Below are 20295 nucleotides of genomic sequence, written 5' to 3' on the forward strand. Positions count from 1 at the left end.
CTTTCTTCTTCTTCGTCTTTGTATTTTCTGTCTGCTCGTTTTGTCCTCTTTTGGCTGCTATATTATCTTGCAAAATAAATAAATAAATAATTCTGATCCAGCATTTGCCCTTTTAATTCATCCTCCATAAGCAGCAAGTTTATTTACTTTTTATTTTTGTTTTTATTATAATTACTAAGTTTTTTGTGACGCTAGTTATGAATCATTGTGACGTATTTTATAAAATGTCTCAGTTATGAAATTTTGTTACAGTTTTGTTAATGATTGCCCTTAGAGCACTTGATAAGAAATTTAAAATGTTTGTACATGATGCATGGGAGGGCTTACAACATGTAATGTAAAATCAATTTAAACATTGTTAATCAATGCCTTTAGGGCATTCGTTAACCAAAATCATTTTGTTATTTTGTTATAAACATTATAATCTTTTTTGTTACGAAGTTTGTTATTTTGTTATGGAAAATGTTTGAGATCCTTAATAAAACCCTTGCAATTTCACTGATAATGATGTGGAATGATGAGGGTCAACTTTTGATTTTTCACATTTAATTATGTGGGATTCTACTTTCTTGCCATATCATTATGAGTATATTTGTAAATTTCAAATGTGAATCACTAATATTACTCTTTTACTATGAACATGAATAATACAATCTTTTTTATTATGAGACTGCGTGGTGGTGGTGATTCAATTTACTAGATTTTGTAGTTGCTTTTCTTTTAATATTTTGTGACATAAATTACGAATCATTATGTTACAGTTATGAAAATACATATAGTACATATTTTTATTTAATTTTTAATTTTGTAGGATCGTACTATGTTATTTTGTGGTGATAATTATATTATTTTATGATGAAAATTATAAATGAATGAATATACGGTATGTATAATGAACAATTGTGATAATATTATAAACCATGTTATGGTAAATGTTATAAATTATTTTAGTGAGAAAATTTAGTATTTATATTTTTCAAGAGTACAAATGAAAAAAAAGGTGGAGTTTGTCGTATGATCCATTAGAGACAGATGTAGAAGGCCCCACATGAACAAACTAAAGCCTAATAGTAAGACATGGCCCACATCCAAGAGATAGAAACAAACTCATAAAACAAATGAAAAATAAAAACTTGGAAATAAACAAAATAAAACAATTTATTCAGCTGCTCAAAAAAATCCAAGTGGAACTAGAGATGAGGAGATTGCAAAATAACAAAAATGAAAGTAGAAGCGTTTGTTTATCCCTTTATCCATAATATATAGACATTTATAAATTAAAAAAAAAAAACTTATAATTGAGGGAAAAATCAACAATAAAAGATTGAATAAATAATGAAACTGGTAAGGGTGTTGCATCAGTTGGTGAAAGTCTATGATTCTATTTTCCATAATGTTCAAAAATTCTTTTCTCACCTTCTTGAAACTATAGATTTAAAATCGATAATTATTGAATATATGTAAGACGGAACTACATGTATTAGAGATTAGTTGAACAAAAAAATAATAATCAAATAGTCATGAAAATAATTAATGAACAATGATCAACTAGGCAAGTTGTGTCTCTCCAAGAGCATCCATTTGAGAAGAAGCATCCAAAGGAAGCAATGGATATTCATTAAGTTGTTGCATGAACCCATCCAAATCTGCAAATCCACCTAGAAATCCGCCACTGCCACCGCCACAACCACCACCAGTATTTGGGTTTTCACCACCACCCCACATCTCATCTTCACCCTTAATTCTTTCTCTGAATTCGGAAAACCGAAAACCGGTTCGCAGTGGCTTGTGAATCACTTCTTTTCTTGGAATTCTTGGTTTCTTGTTTGTGTTGTTGGCTTCTTCTGTGGGCTTCCCAGTGAGCCTCTGAACAAGTTCTCGGAAATTCTCGACGTCGGTCTTGATGATCTCTGGTGCAAATATGTGAATTATGCGAATCTTTGGCTTCACTTTTGATATTATTTGTGAGTCCTTGTGCATGCCCAGTGCTGATGCTGAAGTTGTGCTGCTTGGAACACAAGTTTGTTTCTTCAACATAATTTCCTCCACCATGGTGAACAACATCAAGAGAGAGAGAGAGAGAGGAAGGATGTGGTTGGGGGATTTGTTTGGAGAAGAAGAGAATGGTGTCTATATATATATATACAAGAGATTGTTTATTTGGAAGGACAATAGATAGAATTTATTAGAAAGAAAAAAGTAAAGAAAAACAAGCTGTCTGTTGAGAGAGCAGGTATTTGGATGAAGCATTGTCTGACATAATGCAGGAGGGAGGGGAGAGGAGAGGAGAGGAGAGGAGAGGGAGTCAATAAAGTAATAGAATTCATTGGTCCCCCAATTCCCCATTATCATATACTATACTATGGCTATTTCTTAATGTATTGTGAGAGAGAGAGAGAGAGAGAGAATAATTTATATAATGCTACCTCACAAATTTGACATTTCATTCCCATTAAAGGATAGTTATTTTGTCTGAAATCCATTTACAGTTGCTTTGTGTGTGTTTTTATTTTTTTATTTTATAAATTATGTCAGTTTCATTTGAGATTTGGAAAAAAATATAAGTCTTATAAATTTTGTATAATTACATTAGGTTTTGTTAAAGTTTCATTCATATAATAGTTTGTTTGTTCATTTTTGTGTCTTCATATTATTTGCATTAGTTTTGATCTCTTTAGTTTTACTAAAAGAGATATAAGTGTAATTATACTCCCTCTGTCCCAAAATAATGGTCCCTTTTGGGAAATTTAATTTTTTTGGTAGTATAATTATTGCACTTTAAAAAAGTTGATTTTTCAAAATTACCCTTTTGATAATATATTTTTTGGGAATATCAATGTCATAATTGTACTTTTTATATTGTTTATTAATTTAAAAGAAGGGCAAAATAGGAAATTTATATTATTTTTATACTTGATTTTTGAGGAGGGACTAATATTTTGAGACAATGAAAAATGGAATAAGAGACTAATATTTTGAGACGAAGGGAGTATTAACATTGTGAGATTTATTGTATTTTTTTTCAAATCTTAAGAGAAGTTTGTGCAATTTACTTTCTTCTTTTTTTTCTAAGCTCTTCACCTTATTGAAGTTTTTGTATAAAATAAATCTTAAAATACTCAGAATCATTCACAAATCGTATTGGTCATCAAGATTTAAAATCCGTTTATGTATAGTATTTTTTACTAAATAATTATTTACCGATGAAATAATTGTTTGGTAATTTCTCATCCATTAATGACTTGGTTGCATATTCTAAAGCTAAGTCCACCTCTAGATTTTGTTGGCATTTTTTTTTTTTTATAAAAAAAAAGATAGAATGTTAGTATGTTAATAAAATTAAGTTATAACTTAAAGAGGTCGCCGTTGATTTATCAACTTGAATCTCAAACCTTCCACTCATTACACCTTAAGGTGTGGCTACATATCACTCAACCACAAGAGCCTCGGCGATTTTGTTGAGTTTATTTCACAACTTTTTAAAAAACTTATTCATATACACCATGTCTTGAGTTGTTCATCATCTTTTAATTGCCAACAGTGGCAACACCAGGAATTTAAGTTTGTGGTGTGAATTGAAAGGCAAAAATCTCTAAGGACTTTGATAATTCCCAAAACAAAAAATATAAATTGTATTTTATATTATAAAATATTTTAAAGAAAAAAATAAGCCAAGATTAATTTTTATGTAGGTTCAAAGTCCCATTTGAAAAAAACATAAAAGTTAGCTTTCAAAATTATAGAGTTTTTTATTAATGCTTAAAATGCTTTGAATAAGTTGTAATGTTTTATTTGATTCATTAGAATGAGATAAAAATAGAATGTAATGATCATTCCTTTAGCTTTCTTATAGAATGAGCATCCCCTTACAATAGTGAATAATTATTTCATTTGTAATGTAATTTTTATTAATTATTTAGTCAACCAAACATAATAATGACTATTTTGATAGAATAATCATTCAATTTCCTGTATTCTAATAGTGTTTGGTACAATGTGAAAAGTTGAAATTGATTTGTAAATAATTAATAAGCCTAAAAATTTGTGGATTTAAAGTCACTTTTTTAGTAGGGTCAATTATGATAATACATTTCTAAAACAACAATTATATGCAAAGTAAAATAAATTTTTTCTTCTATTGAGGGGATTCAAGTGACACCACCCCTGATTGCCAAAGACTACAACAAACATTTTTTTAGCATATGGTTTCTCTCTCTGTCACTTACAAAGATATTAAGGCCAATTTTGGCAACTCCAATATAATCTATCTTTTTATTTTTTTATCTTTTTTTCATCACATCACCTTTCTACTTTTTTGCACATCTTTTCGTAAAAAGACAAAAAGTGCACTTATTTAGATCATCCCAAACAACCCCTAAAAGTTGTTTGTATGTATATATCTCACTGGCTTCAATTGTGATCCCAGTTGAGTTTTTCATTTGTCAGTTTGCATTTATCTTTAATCTTGTAGCCTAAGAATTAATTAATTGGAGCACCATAGTGCCGAATGTAGTAAGTAGTACGGTAATTACTCACCGATGGAGCTTTCAAATCCCAACAATTAATCATAATCTCCAAGAAAGTAATACTGTTACACCCAACTACCCCCTTTTAATAGAGAGGTTTTAAGTAAACATTTCACAGGATTAATTGATTTTTATGTTTTTATATTATACCAAGTTTAAATCACAAAAATCCACTGAGCAAGCCCTTTTACATTAGGAAAGGAAAAACAAATTCCTTGGAAAAACATCCAGAGTATGCCCTAATGAAGGAAGATCAGATTAGCAAGAAAGGCAATCACTTTTTCGATAAGATATGATGGATACTAGGCAGTTTACAAGCTAGTCTTCCAAGAAGGATACTTCACATGGAGTGACATCCAAATGAAGGCACATGATTATATATGAGGGGAGGCAGTTGGACAAAAGAAAATTTATATGCAATCAACTTCATTAGGTAATATTTCTAATCTGCATTCTCTTGTTTCTATGTAAAAATTGACTTGATTATTGGAGTACGGATTAGCTATCTCTAATGTTTTGTGTTTTTTTTAAGGTTACTATACCGTATATCACTTCATCTTGCTTCTTTCTAATGCGAGAAATTTTTTTCCATCTAGTTACACGTAACATATATAGTTAAGGATTTAGTTCATCCTCATGAAATTTTCTTAAGTCATGTTGGATTCACAAGTGTTGTTAAACCAGGTGACTTCTTTTTATTTTGTAACAAACATCTTAAAAGAGATCTTCTAAATACATTCACCAAATTTTGCGAAAAAATGCGTGAAAAATTCTCAATAAACTCTATTTTTTAAAATTAAATTTTATTAACATTTGAATCACTTCTCTCGATGTCATGTTAATAGAAATTAACAAAATTTTATGAAAAAAAAATTAAATTGTTGTTGGATATTTTTCCTTCGTTGGCCCTTTTTGGTACAATTTTTATAAATTAAAAATTAATAATAAGAAGTAGAAGTTAAAATCATTTATTCCTTAACTTTTAAATAATCAATCTTTTAAAAATTATTTGTGCATAATAAACTATAAACAAAAATTACACTAAACAAACATACACTTCTAATTTAAAATAAATTATATGCAAGTCACTTAAGTTGTAACAGCACTCTAATTATGTTGTAGCTATTAGGATGCCCGATGATCGAGTTAGGTCGGGTGACGTCTCATCTACCATTAATTCGGACTTAGACAGATTGAAAAAAATCAATTCGTATCCACTCAATTAGTTGTGGATGCGGATTGTGCAAGTTGGCGAGTGGATACAAATTGGTTTGGAAGTTTAGGCTCTGTTTGGTTGTTAATTCAAATCAATTTTCAACACGTGAGCTTGCGCATGACGTTTGGATACGACGTTCAAAAATTGATTCCGCGTGTTAATTCAAATTACATTTTGAAAATTTGTTTGGCAGCTTGTATCTCACTTTCAACGTTTCTGCCTTCTTCATCGTCTCTGCAACTTTTACATGAACCTCATCTACATCAGTCCTTCAGATTCATCACGGGTGGCTTCTCTGTATCAAACATCCGTACTTCAAATTCATCACGGGTGGGTTTCAGACTCATTTTATAAATAATGAATCCACCCAACCCGCTCTGTACTGGTATCATATTTCACAAATCGACTGAGTTACGATTTGTGCGTTGTGGACGATTCTTATTACGGGCAACGAAACAACGACGACTGAGAGGTGAAATTACTCACAAATTTATTTACATATTTTGTTATAGGGAAATTATTTGAGAAATTCATCTTAATTTATTTTTAATTTTTTTCAGGTCAAATTTATCAAATTTATTGTCGAATCCGACGAGCAAACAGTGGCACATTCAATCAGTATACACATTCCATCACCGGTGATAACTATTCAACTCCCACTAATCTGGTAAATAAATCCTTCATCCTTCCTCTGTTATCTGAAAATGATTTCAAACGAGTCGATAAATGATTTCATTCTTCATCCTAAATTTGTAGAGGCGTATTTTCCATTTCAGATCGGTTGTTATTTTAAATTATAAACTGTTTGAACCTTTCATCGATCAGAACCTGAAGCAGCAGTGCCTGGGACACCCGGCCGGTCGTCCCCCGGGTCATCCGGTCGGTCGACCGGCCGGTCAACCACCTGGTCCTCCCACCTTTTCCGGTTTTGTCTTCCGGTTTTCCATTTCTTCGTTAATGGTTTGAACCTACCAATCTGTTTGAACCTACCGGGCTTTTTTACTATTTTTTTCCTTAATTTTTCTTTTACTGATTTGTTTCCTCCTATTTAAACACAATGTTAACTGATTTTTTTTATTTTTATTTTTGGTTATATTTCTGCTATCTTAATGTTTTTTTTTTTGTGGTTATATTTCTGCTATTTAAATTCAATTAATCTACTACGTATGTTTTTTCCTCAAAATAAAATCATCTGTTCTTTTTCCTTTATCTGTGTTCTCCTTCAAACCATTTTGACGTTGTTATTCTTATATATCCATCGCAGACTACTTTAAAATACTCTGTTATGCTTGTATATCCATCCCAAACTAGTTTAAATATAATTTGTATGTTTATAGATGGATGAAAATAATTCCGATGACAATGAGAACACCAAAATGTGGACGTCCAGAATTGAAACGAAATTAATAAATATGTTGAGAGATGAGGTTAGAAACAATCAAACAACGGGCCGTACTACTTCGTGGACAATTAGGCATTGGAATCATTATGCAAATCAGTTGCACAACATATATGGATTTCGGTATACAGGTGTCAAGGTGCGCCAAAAATATCAGCGATTGAAAGCTAATTACCAGACATTTAAGCAACTGCAGGCACAGACTGGTCTGGGATGGGATCCTACTATAGGCACTGTTGTTGCACCCGATGAATTTTGGGATAAGGTTTTCCATTAATCTGTACTATTTTCTAATTTTATTTTAAACATTTCATGATATATACAGTGCTTAATTCTTGTTTTGTAATTGTTGTAGGCTAGCAGAAATGTGAAGAAGTTTCGGACAAAAGGGTTTGAATATTTTCAAGAAATGGCAGAAATTGTTGAAAATTGTTGTGCCACAGGGGCCCTATCTCGTGTATCCACATAAGGACCCCTTGACTCAAAAGAAGAAGATGACATGTTAAATAAATTTTGAAACGCTGATGTTGGTAGGAGTAACGCTGGTGGGAGTAATGTTGCTGAGGCCATTCCTGTTGACTTATTTGGGGATGAGTATATGGATCTAGCAAAGGGCGAAGGTCACAAGAGGGGCCCTGCAACCAGCCAGACTGACAGTGGTCGTTCCAAAAAGTCATGGTCAAGTGGATTTGATGATGTGTGCGCAGCTTTCACATCCTATGTACAAGCCAAAACAGGACATTCACGTGCACGAGAAAATGAGACTGAGGCTGTAAGTGCAGGTGGTGATGATTATTCCCTTGATACATGTCAAGACACATTGCTTGAGCTTGGAGACATACCACCGTTGCAATACGTTAGGGCACTGACACTGTTCAAGGATAAGGAATGGCGAAGGTTTTTTATGCGCACTCCTACCCATTTGCGCCTAGCCATGATCCTCGCTTTGTAGTGAACTGAGAAGTTCTGTTTTGCTTGTGTTAGCAAATCTTCTTGGCTGAACTGTTTGATGATTTCATTATTTCTGATTTGGTTTTTATTGTTTTTTTTTTTTCATTCCATCATATCCTCTTTCCTTTTCTATGTTCGTATGTTTTTTTATTTTTTTTTTGAACTTTTAAGTGTTTTCTGTTATATTAAAACTATGCTCTGTTATTATAATATGACCATGTGTTAAATAAATTTTGTTCTCCTCTGAATTTTACTATTTCACCAATAACGCTAACTGTTACAGCATGAATAACATATTTTATAATTATGCTTTTACTGTGATGTAGACAAAGGCATATGTCATCCGACAGAGAAAACAATACAATGGAACTCCCATCAGAGGAGGATGAGGTTATTGATGATTTTATGGATTTTTTTATGATTGCTTTAATGCATGACCATATCAACGCGTCAACTAGTCGCCGACCGCAACGAACGTGTCCATTCAAAGGTGATGATTACATCTTCGGCCTATTAAATGGCCATCCAGATACAAAGATGAATGTTATGTGAATGGATGCACAAACATTCATTTTATTGAAAGACACTTTACTCCATAATGGCTTTATCGATACTGAACATATGCATATCAGTATGGAAGAATCGCTTGGAATTTTTTTATACACTTTTGCACAAAATGATCGCCATCGAATAATGGCAGGTAGATTTCAACACTCTACGAAAATAATTTGTCGGCACATAAAAATTGTTATGCGGGCATTGTGCAAGCTTTCATCATCGGTTATCAAACCATGTAACCTGGAGGACATACCAGGAAAAATTTTAAATGACAGGAGGTTTTTTTCCTGGTTCAAGGTACGAACAGTATGACTGTCCTGTAAGTTTGTTCATATCAATAAGTGTTAATAAATATTATTATTTTTTAATTATGAAAGTAATATCGAAGTTTGTATCGCTTTTAATATCAAACAAATATCTGTCAATTAGGATTGTGTCGGTGCTATCGATGGCACATTGGTGGATGCATGGGTCCTTACTTCAAAACAAAATACATTCCGCGGTCAGAAAGCAACGGTATCGCAAAATGTACTCGCAGCTTGCGACTTCTATATGTTGTTCACATTTATTAATTTTGGATGGGAAGGTAGCACTCACGACAACGCGATTCTGGTTGACTCTATTACACAAACTGATCTGCAGTTCCCACACCCATCCAATGGTGACTGTCCCTGAATAACATACGATACACTTTTTTCCTTGTCTATTTTTGTACATATCAATTGACAGAACTGTGTATTCATTATTTACATGTAGGCAAGTACTATTTAGTTGATGCTGGTTTCACGAACATGCCTGGATTTCTTGCCCCATTTCGGTCTCAACGATATCACTTGCAAGAGTTTCGTGGTCATCGTTATGCAGGACCTAAGGAATTGTTTAACCATCGACATTCGTCATTACGCAATGTCATAGAAAGAACATTTGGTGTTTTGAAGAAGCGCTTCCCAATATTGCGGTCCATGCCAAATTACAAGTCTACACGACAAGGGCCTCTCGTGATTGCATGTTGTGTAGTGCACAATTGAATCCGTTTGCATGCAGCTATGGATCCATTCTTTATGGAAGCTGATAATGAAATGGCCGCAGAAGCAGAAACAGACGAGCTTGTTGGAGACCAAGCTGACTACGTTGACATGTCACAATATGGGTTAACGTCCCAATCGAACGTTAGGGATGCAATTGCTACTGCTATGTGGCAAAATCATGTTCACCATGCATAGAAAAGGGATGTGAACAAGGCAAGTGAATATCGTACTGACTACTGGTTGTAAATGCGTAATTATTTTACTAATTTCAGTTATTATGACACCGTTACTACATAACTTCGCCCAACTATCATTTCTATGATTTACTGACTTCTTTTATCTTCTTGTAGGATAACTAATACTGAGGACAACGATTGGGCTAAATGGCAATGAAACGAAATAAAACACAAACATCATCGCATGGGCAATGAAGATAATGGTTTTCTTAGTACATGTGTACTTAAATATGTTGTTCATGCAATGTGTAATATGCAATTTTATGTATAGTCTAGCAAAGACAATTAAATATGTTGTTATTAATATGCAATGTGTTTCTTAAGCCTCGTTTGGGAACCCTCCATTTTAGCCAAAAAGTCAAAAAGTTACTAAATTACCCAAAAAGTCAACAACCCATACTAAAAAGTTAAAGATTCTCTTTTCTCTCTACTTTTTGCACATCTTTTCGTAAAAAGTCAAAAAGTCATCCCAAACATACTAATTTTTTTTAGCTCATATTTTAGCTAAATAGCCAAAAAGTTACTAAATTAGTCTGTTCCCAAACAGGGCCTTAGTAACTTTCATAAATAAATATGTTGTCATTAAATTAAAAGTGGTGGTGGCAGATGGGTGGTGGGTGGTGGTGGCAGATGGGTGGTGGGTGGTGGTGGCAGATGGGTGGTGGATGGTGATGGGTGGTGGTGGCAGGTGGGTGGTGGTGGGTGGTGATGGGTGGTGGGTGGTGGGTGGTGGCAGATGGTGGTGGTGGGTGGCACATTGGTGGTGGGTGGTGATGGATGGTGGGTGGTGGTGGCAGATGGGTAGTGGTGGTGATGGGTGGTGGTGGGTGGCACATGGGTGATAGGTGGTGGTGGGTGGGTGGTTGGTGGTGGTAGGTGGTGGTGGTGATAAGTTCACCATTTAAAAGTGTAACAAATAAAAAATAAGAATAAGAATAATAATAATAATAACAATAATAATAATAATAATAAATAAAATAAAACAAAATAAAATAAAAAAGTAAATTATATTTTATTGTTTTATATCACCCGATTTTATAGTAAAATATTATTTTATATAAAGAATGTGTAAAAATTCGCTGGGTACATCTTCAAGTAAGGGTGTATAATTTGTGTAAACGCTGAGGTATTCTTTTTAATTTTCTGTACAGAAGTTTATATTAACTTTTTTGTTTTTCCTTTTCATTAAAAAAAAGAATGTTTATTATTAAATATTATTAAATTATAACTTGTTTTATTTAATTTCAGAACATTAATTTAATTTTATAAATTAATTGATGCAGACAAATTATTTAATAATTGTGTAATTTTTATTCATTTTATTCAAATGAAGAATTTCGTAGATATTTATGAAGTACTATTTATTAATTTCTGTACATTTACATATTTTCAATGCATAATCTTTTTGCACAGATTGTTATAACATTATAACTATGTAATTAAATGATTCCAAAAAAAACCCCTCGTTGTTATTTATTACGTGAATAGAAAAGTTTATAACAAAATAACAAAAGTAAAACAATCACAACAAAACTCACCAAATAAATAACCAAAACAAAAAAAAGGGAAAAAAATATAACCACCATATCTGTGAACCATTTTACTTGATTTTTAAACAAGTTAAGCATCCTTGTCAGGTGGTGTTGGAGGTGGAGGGAAATGCTGATAGTACAGCTGAGTGACTCGATGGTCAATTAGATCAATGCGGTTCCTTGTCAGTTCAGCACGTCTCTCTGAGTTTACACGAAACTCACCAAATTGATGAATTAGTGAGTTCTGAGCGGTGGCAATTTCATCGAACCAAGTACCAAATTCATCGAACCGAGTACCCAATGTATTGAGCTGATTAGCCATTTTGTTGTTCCCATTGTAGGCGCTGATTGTACCGTTCTTGTTCCAAGGCTAAATAATCAGTCCAGTAATGGGGTTGTTCATTTGGTGGCATGGCATTATCATTGGGTTCTTCCTGGGAAGGTATTGGTTCATTTTCAAGATTAATAGAGCCTATCAAGGTGTCAACACCACCAGCTCGGGTCGGTGTATACTTAGAAATTAGTGAAGTGATTCTGATCCATCCTTCACCTTCAAGGTTCACATCATGGGCTTTGAAAATTATGGTTAACAAAGCTCCAAAAGGTAGTGGCCGGCCACTCAGAGTATCTAATTTTGCAAGCATCATTTCTTTTAGTAATATAAAGCATAAATCTAATTTTTGTCTAATTTCAAAACCATATAACAAGTAAACTTGAAAACATGAAACACTATTATAATGTCCTTTTTTGGGAGTGATATTTTCAACTATCCATCGATGGAGAATACGAATGTGAGGTTTTAAATGGCTGACTTGTAAATTAGTGCCGCTAAATCGGTTTTCATAAATTGTGGTATAAATCTGAGTGACATCATCAACAATTTTTTCTAATGTGGCCTCATTTTGAAATAACATTGTAAATCTCTTGTTTCGACTCCAATAATTTGTGCAAAACGATGGAGAGAGTGTGTGATTCTTTTCCCCTTAACATAAGAGGTAAGACTGAACGGTTCATTTTGTTGGTCACCCGATGTCAAGTGAACATAAAATAATCGTAGAAGACGGAGATATATCTTATTTGGTAAATTATTTAATGGTAACCATCTCATTGTATCTAATTTGCCAAGTAAGAGTGAATCATATTGAGAAGGTAGTTTTACGTTTCTCCCCGTAACAATTGGTCGAGTAATGAAATGTTCATAGGCTTGTTCATGATGATATGTTTCAAAATCATTAGTTGGATAGCCATCATGTTGTTGCTGTGGTGGTGGTACAGGATTTGAGGATTCACCAAGTTCGGGCCTGGTTCGTTTTGTTCTTCGCATGAATGTTCTTGGCATGATGACTGCAAAAGTGAAAGAAAATTGTATATTAAAACATATGAGAGGTAAGAAAAATGTATGAAAAATATATTAACCATTAGTACATTTTTGTGCATACAAACTTATTTTTATGTAAAAAATAAATATAAAAAAACTTGGTGACAAAATTTAATTAAGCAGATGCCATAGAAACAAATTTTTATACAAAAAAAAAAATCATGGGGAATGATATTTTCTCATTTATATTGGGTTTGTTTCATACAGTTTATTATAACTTAGAAAGTGATAATCAGAAAAATAAATGATAGTGTAACAAAATTAGAACAGAAATCAGAAAATATAACAAATGAAAATGGAACAGATATGAAACAAAGCCAACAGATACAGATACGGAGGTGGAATGATGACTGGGTCGGGATGACCGGGCGGATGTCCTGTGGGATGACCGGCCGGTAGACCGATGGGATGACCGCCCGGTTGTCCTCATCTTCCCCTCCCTCACTCCCTCTGAAGCTAATGCCTGAAGCTAATACAAAGATGAACTGGCATCAAAACTAACCTGTAAATTATGGAAGTGGAGAATGAGGACCTAATGAGATGGTGGATATACTCTATTTCTCTAATTTTTGTTTTATGATGTAACTGGAGAAGGTGTTTCTGAGATGGTGAAGTTGGTGTGGTAAACGGAATAAGATTCAGATTTAATAGAAAATGTGAGGTTCAAAAGGTTCATGTTGTATTTTTCTTTTTATTTACTTTTTATTTGTTAAATATTATTTGTTTTTAATATTATTACTTTTTATATATATATCACATCCGTGTACTGAGTACACAGCTGCAGCCTCTCTTTTTTCTTTACCTCAGTGTTGAACACACAGCTATGAAACAATAGGGGGTACGTAGTAAGTAAGTGAAATTACTATCTTACCCTTTATATTTTGTTCTAAGTAACCACTTTCCATTTAAGTCAAAAGGGGCATAATAGTCATTTTGTATGTCAATCCCTACAATTATATGAGCTCAACGGGTACAATAATGCATTGCATTTCTGTTGCCACATCTGGACGAAATTCATAACATGTAATAAATGGAAAAAAAATTGATAATGTTTTGTAAGATTTAAAATATTAAATTTAGTGTATTTATTCCTTCTTTATTAATATGTATTTTCAAAAGTTGTTGACTTTAACAAAATGTTATAAAAAAATTAAAAACGTATTTTACAAATGAATTGATAGAAAAATTAATTGGCAGAAAATAATTGACATAGGTTTATTTTAAAATGAAAAAATTATTTTGAAAAAATAATTATTCAAAAAAATTACAAAAAAAATAATAATTGACAAAAAAAATCAATTTTTAATTTCAGTATTTTAAAAATAGTTTGGTTATTATTGTTGATAAAAAATATGGATATCGATATATGAGTTGTGTGTTTGATGATAAATTATTGGTTGAATTAAGTTTTGAAAACTATTTTCAAAACACATCATCAAACAAATTTTCACCTTTCACATGTCACATTAAACTTTCAAAACTTAATTCAAAATACATTTTGAAAACACAATTCAACACTCTATTTAAAAACCATAACTAAACAAATTTTCTACACTCAAATCATAATTCTACAACCAACAAACTCAAAATACAACTCATATTCTCAAATCACATTTACAAAACACAACCAAACGCAGGCTTAGACTTTACTGTTTTGAATCTTTTTCAAACTATTTTTGGTAATTCTTTACTATTTTGAGTTCAAAATTTTTGATTGGTCATTTTTTATAATAAAGATAAAGGCTCAGCTTTTTATATTTCATAAATAGAAAATATAATTACTAAATAAAAAGTTTTTTTCTTTTAAAACACAACATAAAATCGTAACTTATTTCTATAGCCTGTGTTTGGCAAGTGGATTTGCAGGTTTTTTTGGCTATTTTAGCCACAAAAAACAAAATAGGCTATTTTAGCCATAACAAACAAAACATCACATCCAACCCATAATCATTACATTCTTCTCTCACAAAAAAACTCAAAAAAGTCAAAAAGCCAAAAAACCCTTCTCAAACCAAGCTTTTAAACCCAGGCTAAAATAGCCAAAAAATTCAAAAAGCCAACCCACTTCCCAAACGGAGGCATAGTAGTTTTGGCTAATTGAATTGGCTCTCATTTACCTTTAAACGGATTTAAAAAAAAAAAAGAAAATTTTTTAAAAGAATTTTGGTATTAAATTTTATAGGATAAAAGCATGTAATATTTTTATAGTAGTTAGGTCCCTTAACATTTTTCAAGTGGAATTTTGATTCAAGAAATTTTGATTTAGGTTTGCTTAATTTCTTTGATTTTCTTTGTGTTTTGAAATTTTTTTGAATTAAATTATCTTTGATTTGCCCAGAAATTTATCTGTGATTTACTTACAATTTTCTCTATATTTTAATTAATTTTTTCTAATTTATTCTTAATTTTCTATGTATTTTAATTAAATCACAAAAATTGTACCTTTACATAAAGAAATTTTAAACAACTTTCAATAAACACATATATAAAAAGAAATTGAGGATCGAAGATGATAGAGAAGATGAAGAGAGCAGTCGCATCGCCGCCATCTCTCCCAAAATCCGAATGACCATCTTTCCCGTCGTATCAATCAAGTCTCGTCATCATATTTAGGTCAAGTTTGACATACATAAAATAATTTATTTTTTTATTTTTTTTTCATTACATCATCTCTCTATTTTTCTACACATCTTTTCGTAAAAAGACAAAAAATACACTTATTTAAATCATTCCAAATATCTCCTTAAATTCGATCACAAAAGAAATCCCTTATTTATTAGTGTTTCTCTCTCCTCTCCTTACGTCCATGTGTAAGATCAAGATGTGTCCGGAAGTGATCGAACCCAACAACTCCATTACCACCTCCGAATCTCAAGATCAACTCCCAGAAAAAACTCCAAAGCCTATCGCTCCTTACAGAAGTGAATAACAGCTACAATACAGTCGTGCAAACCCTAACTGCTCCCCGCAGGGACACAACGTCAAATACATGCCTCCTCCTCTCTTTAGTTGTCGTTGGTTGGTTGGCCTCCACTAACTGACAAGTCTTTAAGATACGCCTAGATGCGCACTGCACCACTGATTCGCCACGTGGCGGCACTATGATTTTGTAGGACCACGTCAAATCATTTTTGGGCCGGCCAACGCAAACAACCCAGCCGGCAAGAGTCTCGTGTGTGGGCCTGTGGGCCTATCATTGACGCAAGCTCAGATCCGTTGATGATGATGTCGGCACAGATCACGATACTCTATCTGCCTTCACGTGCAGATCTGACGGTCACAATCTTTTCACGGATCATCTCTTTTTATACTGTATTCATCCGATTTGTTAAAAACCCAATAATCCGAACTAATTTACTGTAAAATGATATATTCATTTTAAGAATATTAGTCTAATATCTCCTGTTTAATTTTTAGAACATTCGCATCTGTCTTAATAAATTTTAAATTAAATTATAATTTTAAATTTATTTTTATATTTTAACTAATCTTTTTTTTATGTATGCATTCCATCAAACTTTTTATTCTAAAATTTTATTTTATTAAAATAATATTTTTTATTTTTTTATCTTTTTCAATTTAAATATATTTTTTTCAATGCACCATAGCAGCATCGACCGGTCAGACGATCAGGCCAAAATTCAGTAAAACTTCCTTCTCTACAAGGACATCCGGTTAGATATCCGGGAAGACGTTCAAAAGGACGTCTAGTGGGTGAAAAAATATAATAAAAAATAGATTAACCTATTTCAAAAAATAATAAACTATTGAATAACTAATGAATAGTACTAGGGGTGAGTAGAAGATAGACCGATCCGCCCAATTTGATCGAACCAAGCCGATCCACCGCATCTTAGACGGATGCGTGATGACGAGCGGACGGTTATGAATAATTTTTTTTAAGGTTCATTTAACCTTAATCGAACTGCCAAACCGCAAGCACCCCTAATAATTTGTAAGATTTTATGTTTTCAATTTGTTTAGATATTCTATTCGTGTTTTTAATTGAAAAAGAGTTTAAATATTCTGTTGAAAAAGAGTTTACAACTTAAACATATTTTTTGAATTAAAAAAAATAAATGTATTATTTATCTATATTTTTTGATTTTTAAATCTAACTCTAAAAGTGATATATGCTGGTTAGTTTTTAAATCTAACTAAATATGTTCAAGTTGGCTTCCACTAAATGTATATATGCTGGTTGGTTTTTAAATATTCTGTTGAAAGTGATATATGCTGGTTGGTTTTTAATTGAAGAAAATCATTTTTAAATCATTTTTTTGAGAGTTAGATTTAAAAGTGATATATGCTGGTTGATTTTTAAATCTAACTCTAAAAGTGATTTTCTTCAATCCGCCAATCTAGTAGACGGATGCAGATTTGAGGTTTGGTGACTGTAACCAACCCGCGCCCACCCCCTAAATTGTAGAGGTACTGTAGCAAATTCAATTAAAAACTAGTTTAGAAATAATTTGTTGAGACTGATGAAGTAAAATTTTTATAATTTGCTAACTATATTTAACCAAAAACTACATTGGGTGAGACTAATGTAAATATTCTTACTAATAAAAGTGGTCTATAATCCTTTTTTTCTTTTTCTTTTTTTAAGTTTAAGGTCCATTCTAACCCATACCCATATATTACACTCATATTTGGACTGAAAACAACCAATTGTACGTGAAACCTAGGGTGTCACATTTTGATAAATTTTTGAGGCATAAATTCTGGCATTTCAAGTTTTATTTTAGAATTATTTATATAGGCGACCGTGTATATAAGTGGTAGGATAAATTTTTCATGTTTGGATGAATCGTATTCAATGCTAAGAATGTGGATTTAAATCTCTATTTATGTGTGAGTCTGTGATTTATCGCTAGATGGTTAAGTGAGAATAACCTCTAAAACCTCAGTCCTTTATAGGATCTATCCTCAGAAGTTACCCCTCTTTGTGATTAAGCCTTTTCACTTTCAATTGGATCTATTTTTACATTGTTAGTCTCCGTATTTTGATTCTTCTGTCATTTTGATTTTTATAATTTCAATGAAATAAGTTTGTAAATCCAGACGTACTCTTTTAAATTTATCCTGAATGATGATGTAGAGTTGAGATTGAATTTGTGTAGTATGAGATTCATGTGTAGAACAAATATGAACTACAACAATGCTTAGTAATCCGAATTTTCATAGCTCGAATATCTTAAAACGATTCGGGCCACACAATTTCAAGCTACCAAATTTTTCTATGAACTATAAGACGATAATTCTAAATAATTAATAGGTAATTAAGTCTACGTTTGTAATTATACTGAATTTTAATTGGATCAATTTTAATATTGAGTTTTTTTATTTTGTCAAAAATTAGTTCAATTACTTTCAATTATTAGCATTTTTTGTAACAAAATGTGCACATTAGCGGTATGTGCCATATTTTCAAAAGTAAAATTATAAACTTGAGTAATTCGGTGACTTCATTTCAACAAATTAAATGAAAATTTCCTGTCAAAAATCTTAACGACATTATTAATTATACCAAATTGATGTAAAATATAAAATTAAATGTCAAAATTGAACCAATTAAAACTATATGAACTAAAATGACACAAACAATAAGATGTAGAATAAAATGTAGAAATTAAGGGTCATGATTTAAAGTTTTAAACAAAATTATATAGTTTTGCAATTTGTAATTTTAAAATTAAGTTATTTTAATTATAAATTTGACTGTTAAATTATGTTTTTTTTTTTTTTGGTTGCTAACATGTAATGTTACAATAAAAATCACAACAAAATTAGAAAAATATAATAATCATATCATGATGTTTTTGTAATTATGAATTATTTTAGCAATGTCAACTGTCTAAATGTCAAAATTTAGTAATATTGTGCATTAGTTATATTTTGACAAAATTATTTTATGATTTAATTCTTACTGATCACGTATATGTAATTATAAATTTTAAAATAAAAAAAAATGACAACTTTTCAACATATAAATAAATCAAAATCAATTGTTCAAAACTGTTAGAATTTAACAGTGAACTCTATTTAAATGCCAAATAAGTATAACACAACGCTAAATTTCGACGCACTATCTATAGCATCTGAAATAGTGTGCCATATTCTAGAGCTAAAGCCATATTTAGCTATACTATTACAAAAAAAAATCGCTTTGCCAAAACTTCCTTCAAAATTTGAGAAACAACCTTTTGCCAAATTGGCTTTGCACAAGATTTGACTATGGCTTGGTTTGGGAAGCGAGTTGATTTTTTAATTTTTTGATTTTTTTGACTATTTTAGCTTGGATTAAAAAGTTTGGTTTGGGAAGGATTTTTTGACTTTTTGACTTTTTTGACTTTTTTTGTGAGAGAAGACTGTAATGATTATGGATTGAATATGATATTTTATTTTTTATAACTAAAATAACTTATTTTGTCTTTTATAACTAAAATAATCAAAAAAACCCAAAACCTAAGTTGCCAAACAGAGGCATGTCAAGTTTACCACATCAGTAAAAACAATCATGATCACTAGATATTTTTTGAAAAATAAATTCAATTATGAAAAATTAATATAAAAATTGATTGTGTCAGAATAATATAGAAACAATTATAATGGTATAACTAAAAAAATGGATTCAGGTATAGTTTAATAAGTAATTTTTTTAGTCAAAAAGTTAAAAATTATTAAAAAAATTAAAAAATTAATAATTTATATAAAATAATCAAAGATTTTATTTTCTCTTTTCTTTTTGCACATCTTTTGTAAAAAATAAAAAATTATCTCAAATATACTAATTTTTTTTACTTCATATTTTAGTCAAAAAGTTAAAAAATTACTAAAAAATATGTTCCCAAACGAGGCCAAGTAATTCTAGTTTGACATGCAGAGGTGTTTTGAAAAAATAGTAAAAAGTTAATTTTTGATTTTTTATCAAGTTTTTTAGCTTTTTAGAAAGTGATTTAGAAAGATAGTTAAAAGCTGCTTTTGAATTTTTTGATTAATATTTATTTATAATATCACATCACAATAAAATGATCAATTACCCCCATTCAATTTAAAAAATTTACATTTCCACTAAGATATAATCTTAAATAATATAATTATAATTGTATATGTAACTTTTTTAGACTTGTCAAATGATTTTATAACTAAAAAAGCCATCTAACTTTTTTAACCCTCTCTACTTACCAAAAGACCACATAGTGCTAAGATTTATTCTAGTGACTTTTTTTTACTCAATTGTAAAAATTTGACTTTTACATGAGATTTTAGCACCCATTAAAGTTGATCTCACTCCCATTCTTTATAAATGTACTACAAAAATTTATTTTAATATTTAAAATTGCATATAATAAGACACGATTCCCAACATCTCCATTTTAATTTTGTGAATTAGAATTTTATACATTTTATTAATAATAATGTCAACCCTAATAGGATTTGTATGTGTGTAAGATGACCTCATGTTTGC

General features: G+C 31.1%; 3 protein-coding genes across 3 annotated transcripts; 2 read left to right on the forward strand and 1 right to left on the reverse strand.

Annotated features, from left to right (window-relative positions):
- Window positions 1-1433: 1433 nt before the first annotated feature.
- On the reverse strand, window positions 1434-2339 carry LOC114282299 (VQ motif-containing protein 25-like). The gene has a single exon (XM_082890764.1). The coding sequence runs from the start codon at window positions 2062-2064 to the stop codon at window positions 1549-1551; it is 516 nt and encodes a 171-aa protein (XP_082746890.1). The 5' UTR covers window positions 2065-2339; the 3' UTR covers window positions 1434-1548.
- Window positions 2340-3969: 1630 nt separating this feature from the next.
- Window positions 3970-8328, forward strand: LOC114262255 (uncharacterized). The gene is made up of 4 exons (XM_082890765.1): window positions 3970-6214; window positions 6303-6409; window positions 7080-7406; window positions 7497-8328. The coding sequence occupies exons 1-4, from the start codon at window positions 6100-6102 to the stop codon at window positions 7608-7610; spliced, it is 663 nt and encodes a 220-aa protein (XP_082746891.1). The 5' UTR covers window positions 3970-6099; the 3' UTR covers window positions 7611-8328.
- On the forward strand, window positions 7740-9678 carry LOC114262249 (uncharacterized). The gene is made up of 5 exons (XM_082893310.1): window positions 7740-8038; window positions 8419-8482; window positions 9080-9152; window positions 9237-9311; window positions 9407-9678. Exons 1-5 carry the CDS (start codon window positions 7740-7742, stop codon window positions 9676-9678), a joined length of 783 nt encoding a protein of 260 aa, XP_082749436.1.
- The last annotated feature ends 10617 nt before the right edge of the window (window positions 9679-20295 follow it).

The sequence above is a fragment of the Camellia sinensis genome, chromosome 10 (genome assembly GCF_055761805.1).
Source record: "Camellia sinensis isolate YWXY chromosome 10, ASM5576180v1, whole genome shotgun sequence".
Taxonomy (NCBI): Eukaryota; Viridiplantae; Streptophyta; class Magnoliopsida; order Ericales; family Theaceae; genus Camellia; species Camellia sinensis.

Bases quoted from the DNA above. Each gene is read 5' to 3' on its own strand.
- LOC114262249 (XM_082893310.1), top strand. From the start codon at position 7,740: ATGGATCTAGCAAAGGGCGAAGGTCACAAGAGGGGCCCTGCAACCAGC. The intron at 8,039-8,418 runs GTTTTTTATGCG...ACTGTGATGTAG, and splicing joins AAGGATAAGGAATGGCGAAG to ACAAAGGCATATGTCATCCG. The intron at 8,483-9,079 runs GTTATTGATGAT...TCTGTCAATTAG, and splicing joins TCCCATCAGAGGAGGATGAG to GATTGTGTCGGTGCTATCGA.
- LOC114262255 (XM_082890765.1), top strand. From the start codon at position 6,100: ATGAATCCACCCAACCCGCTCTGTACTGGTATCATATTTCACAAATCG. The intron at 6,215-6,302 runs GTGAAATTACTC...AATTTTTTTCAG, and splicing joins GAAACAACGACGACTGAGAG to GTCAAATTTATCAAATTTAT. The intron at 7,407-7,496 runs GTTTTCCATTAA...TAATTGTTGTAG, and splicing joins CCGATGAATTTTGGGATAAG to GCTAGCAGAAATGTGAAGAA.
- LOC114282299 (XM_082890764.1), bottom strand. From the start codon at position 2,064: ATGTTGTTCACCATGGTGGAGGAAATTATGTTGAAGAAACAAACTTGT.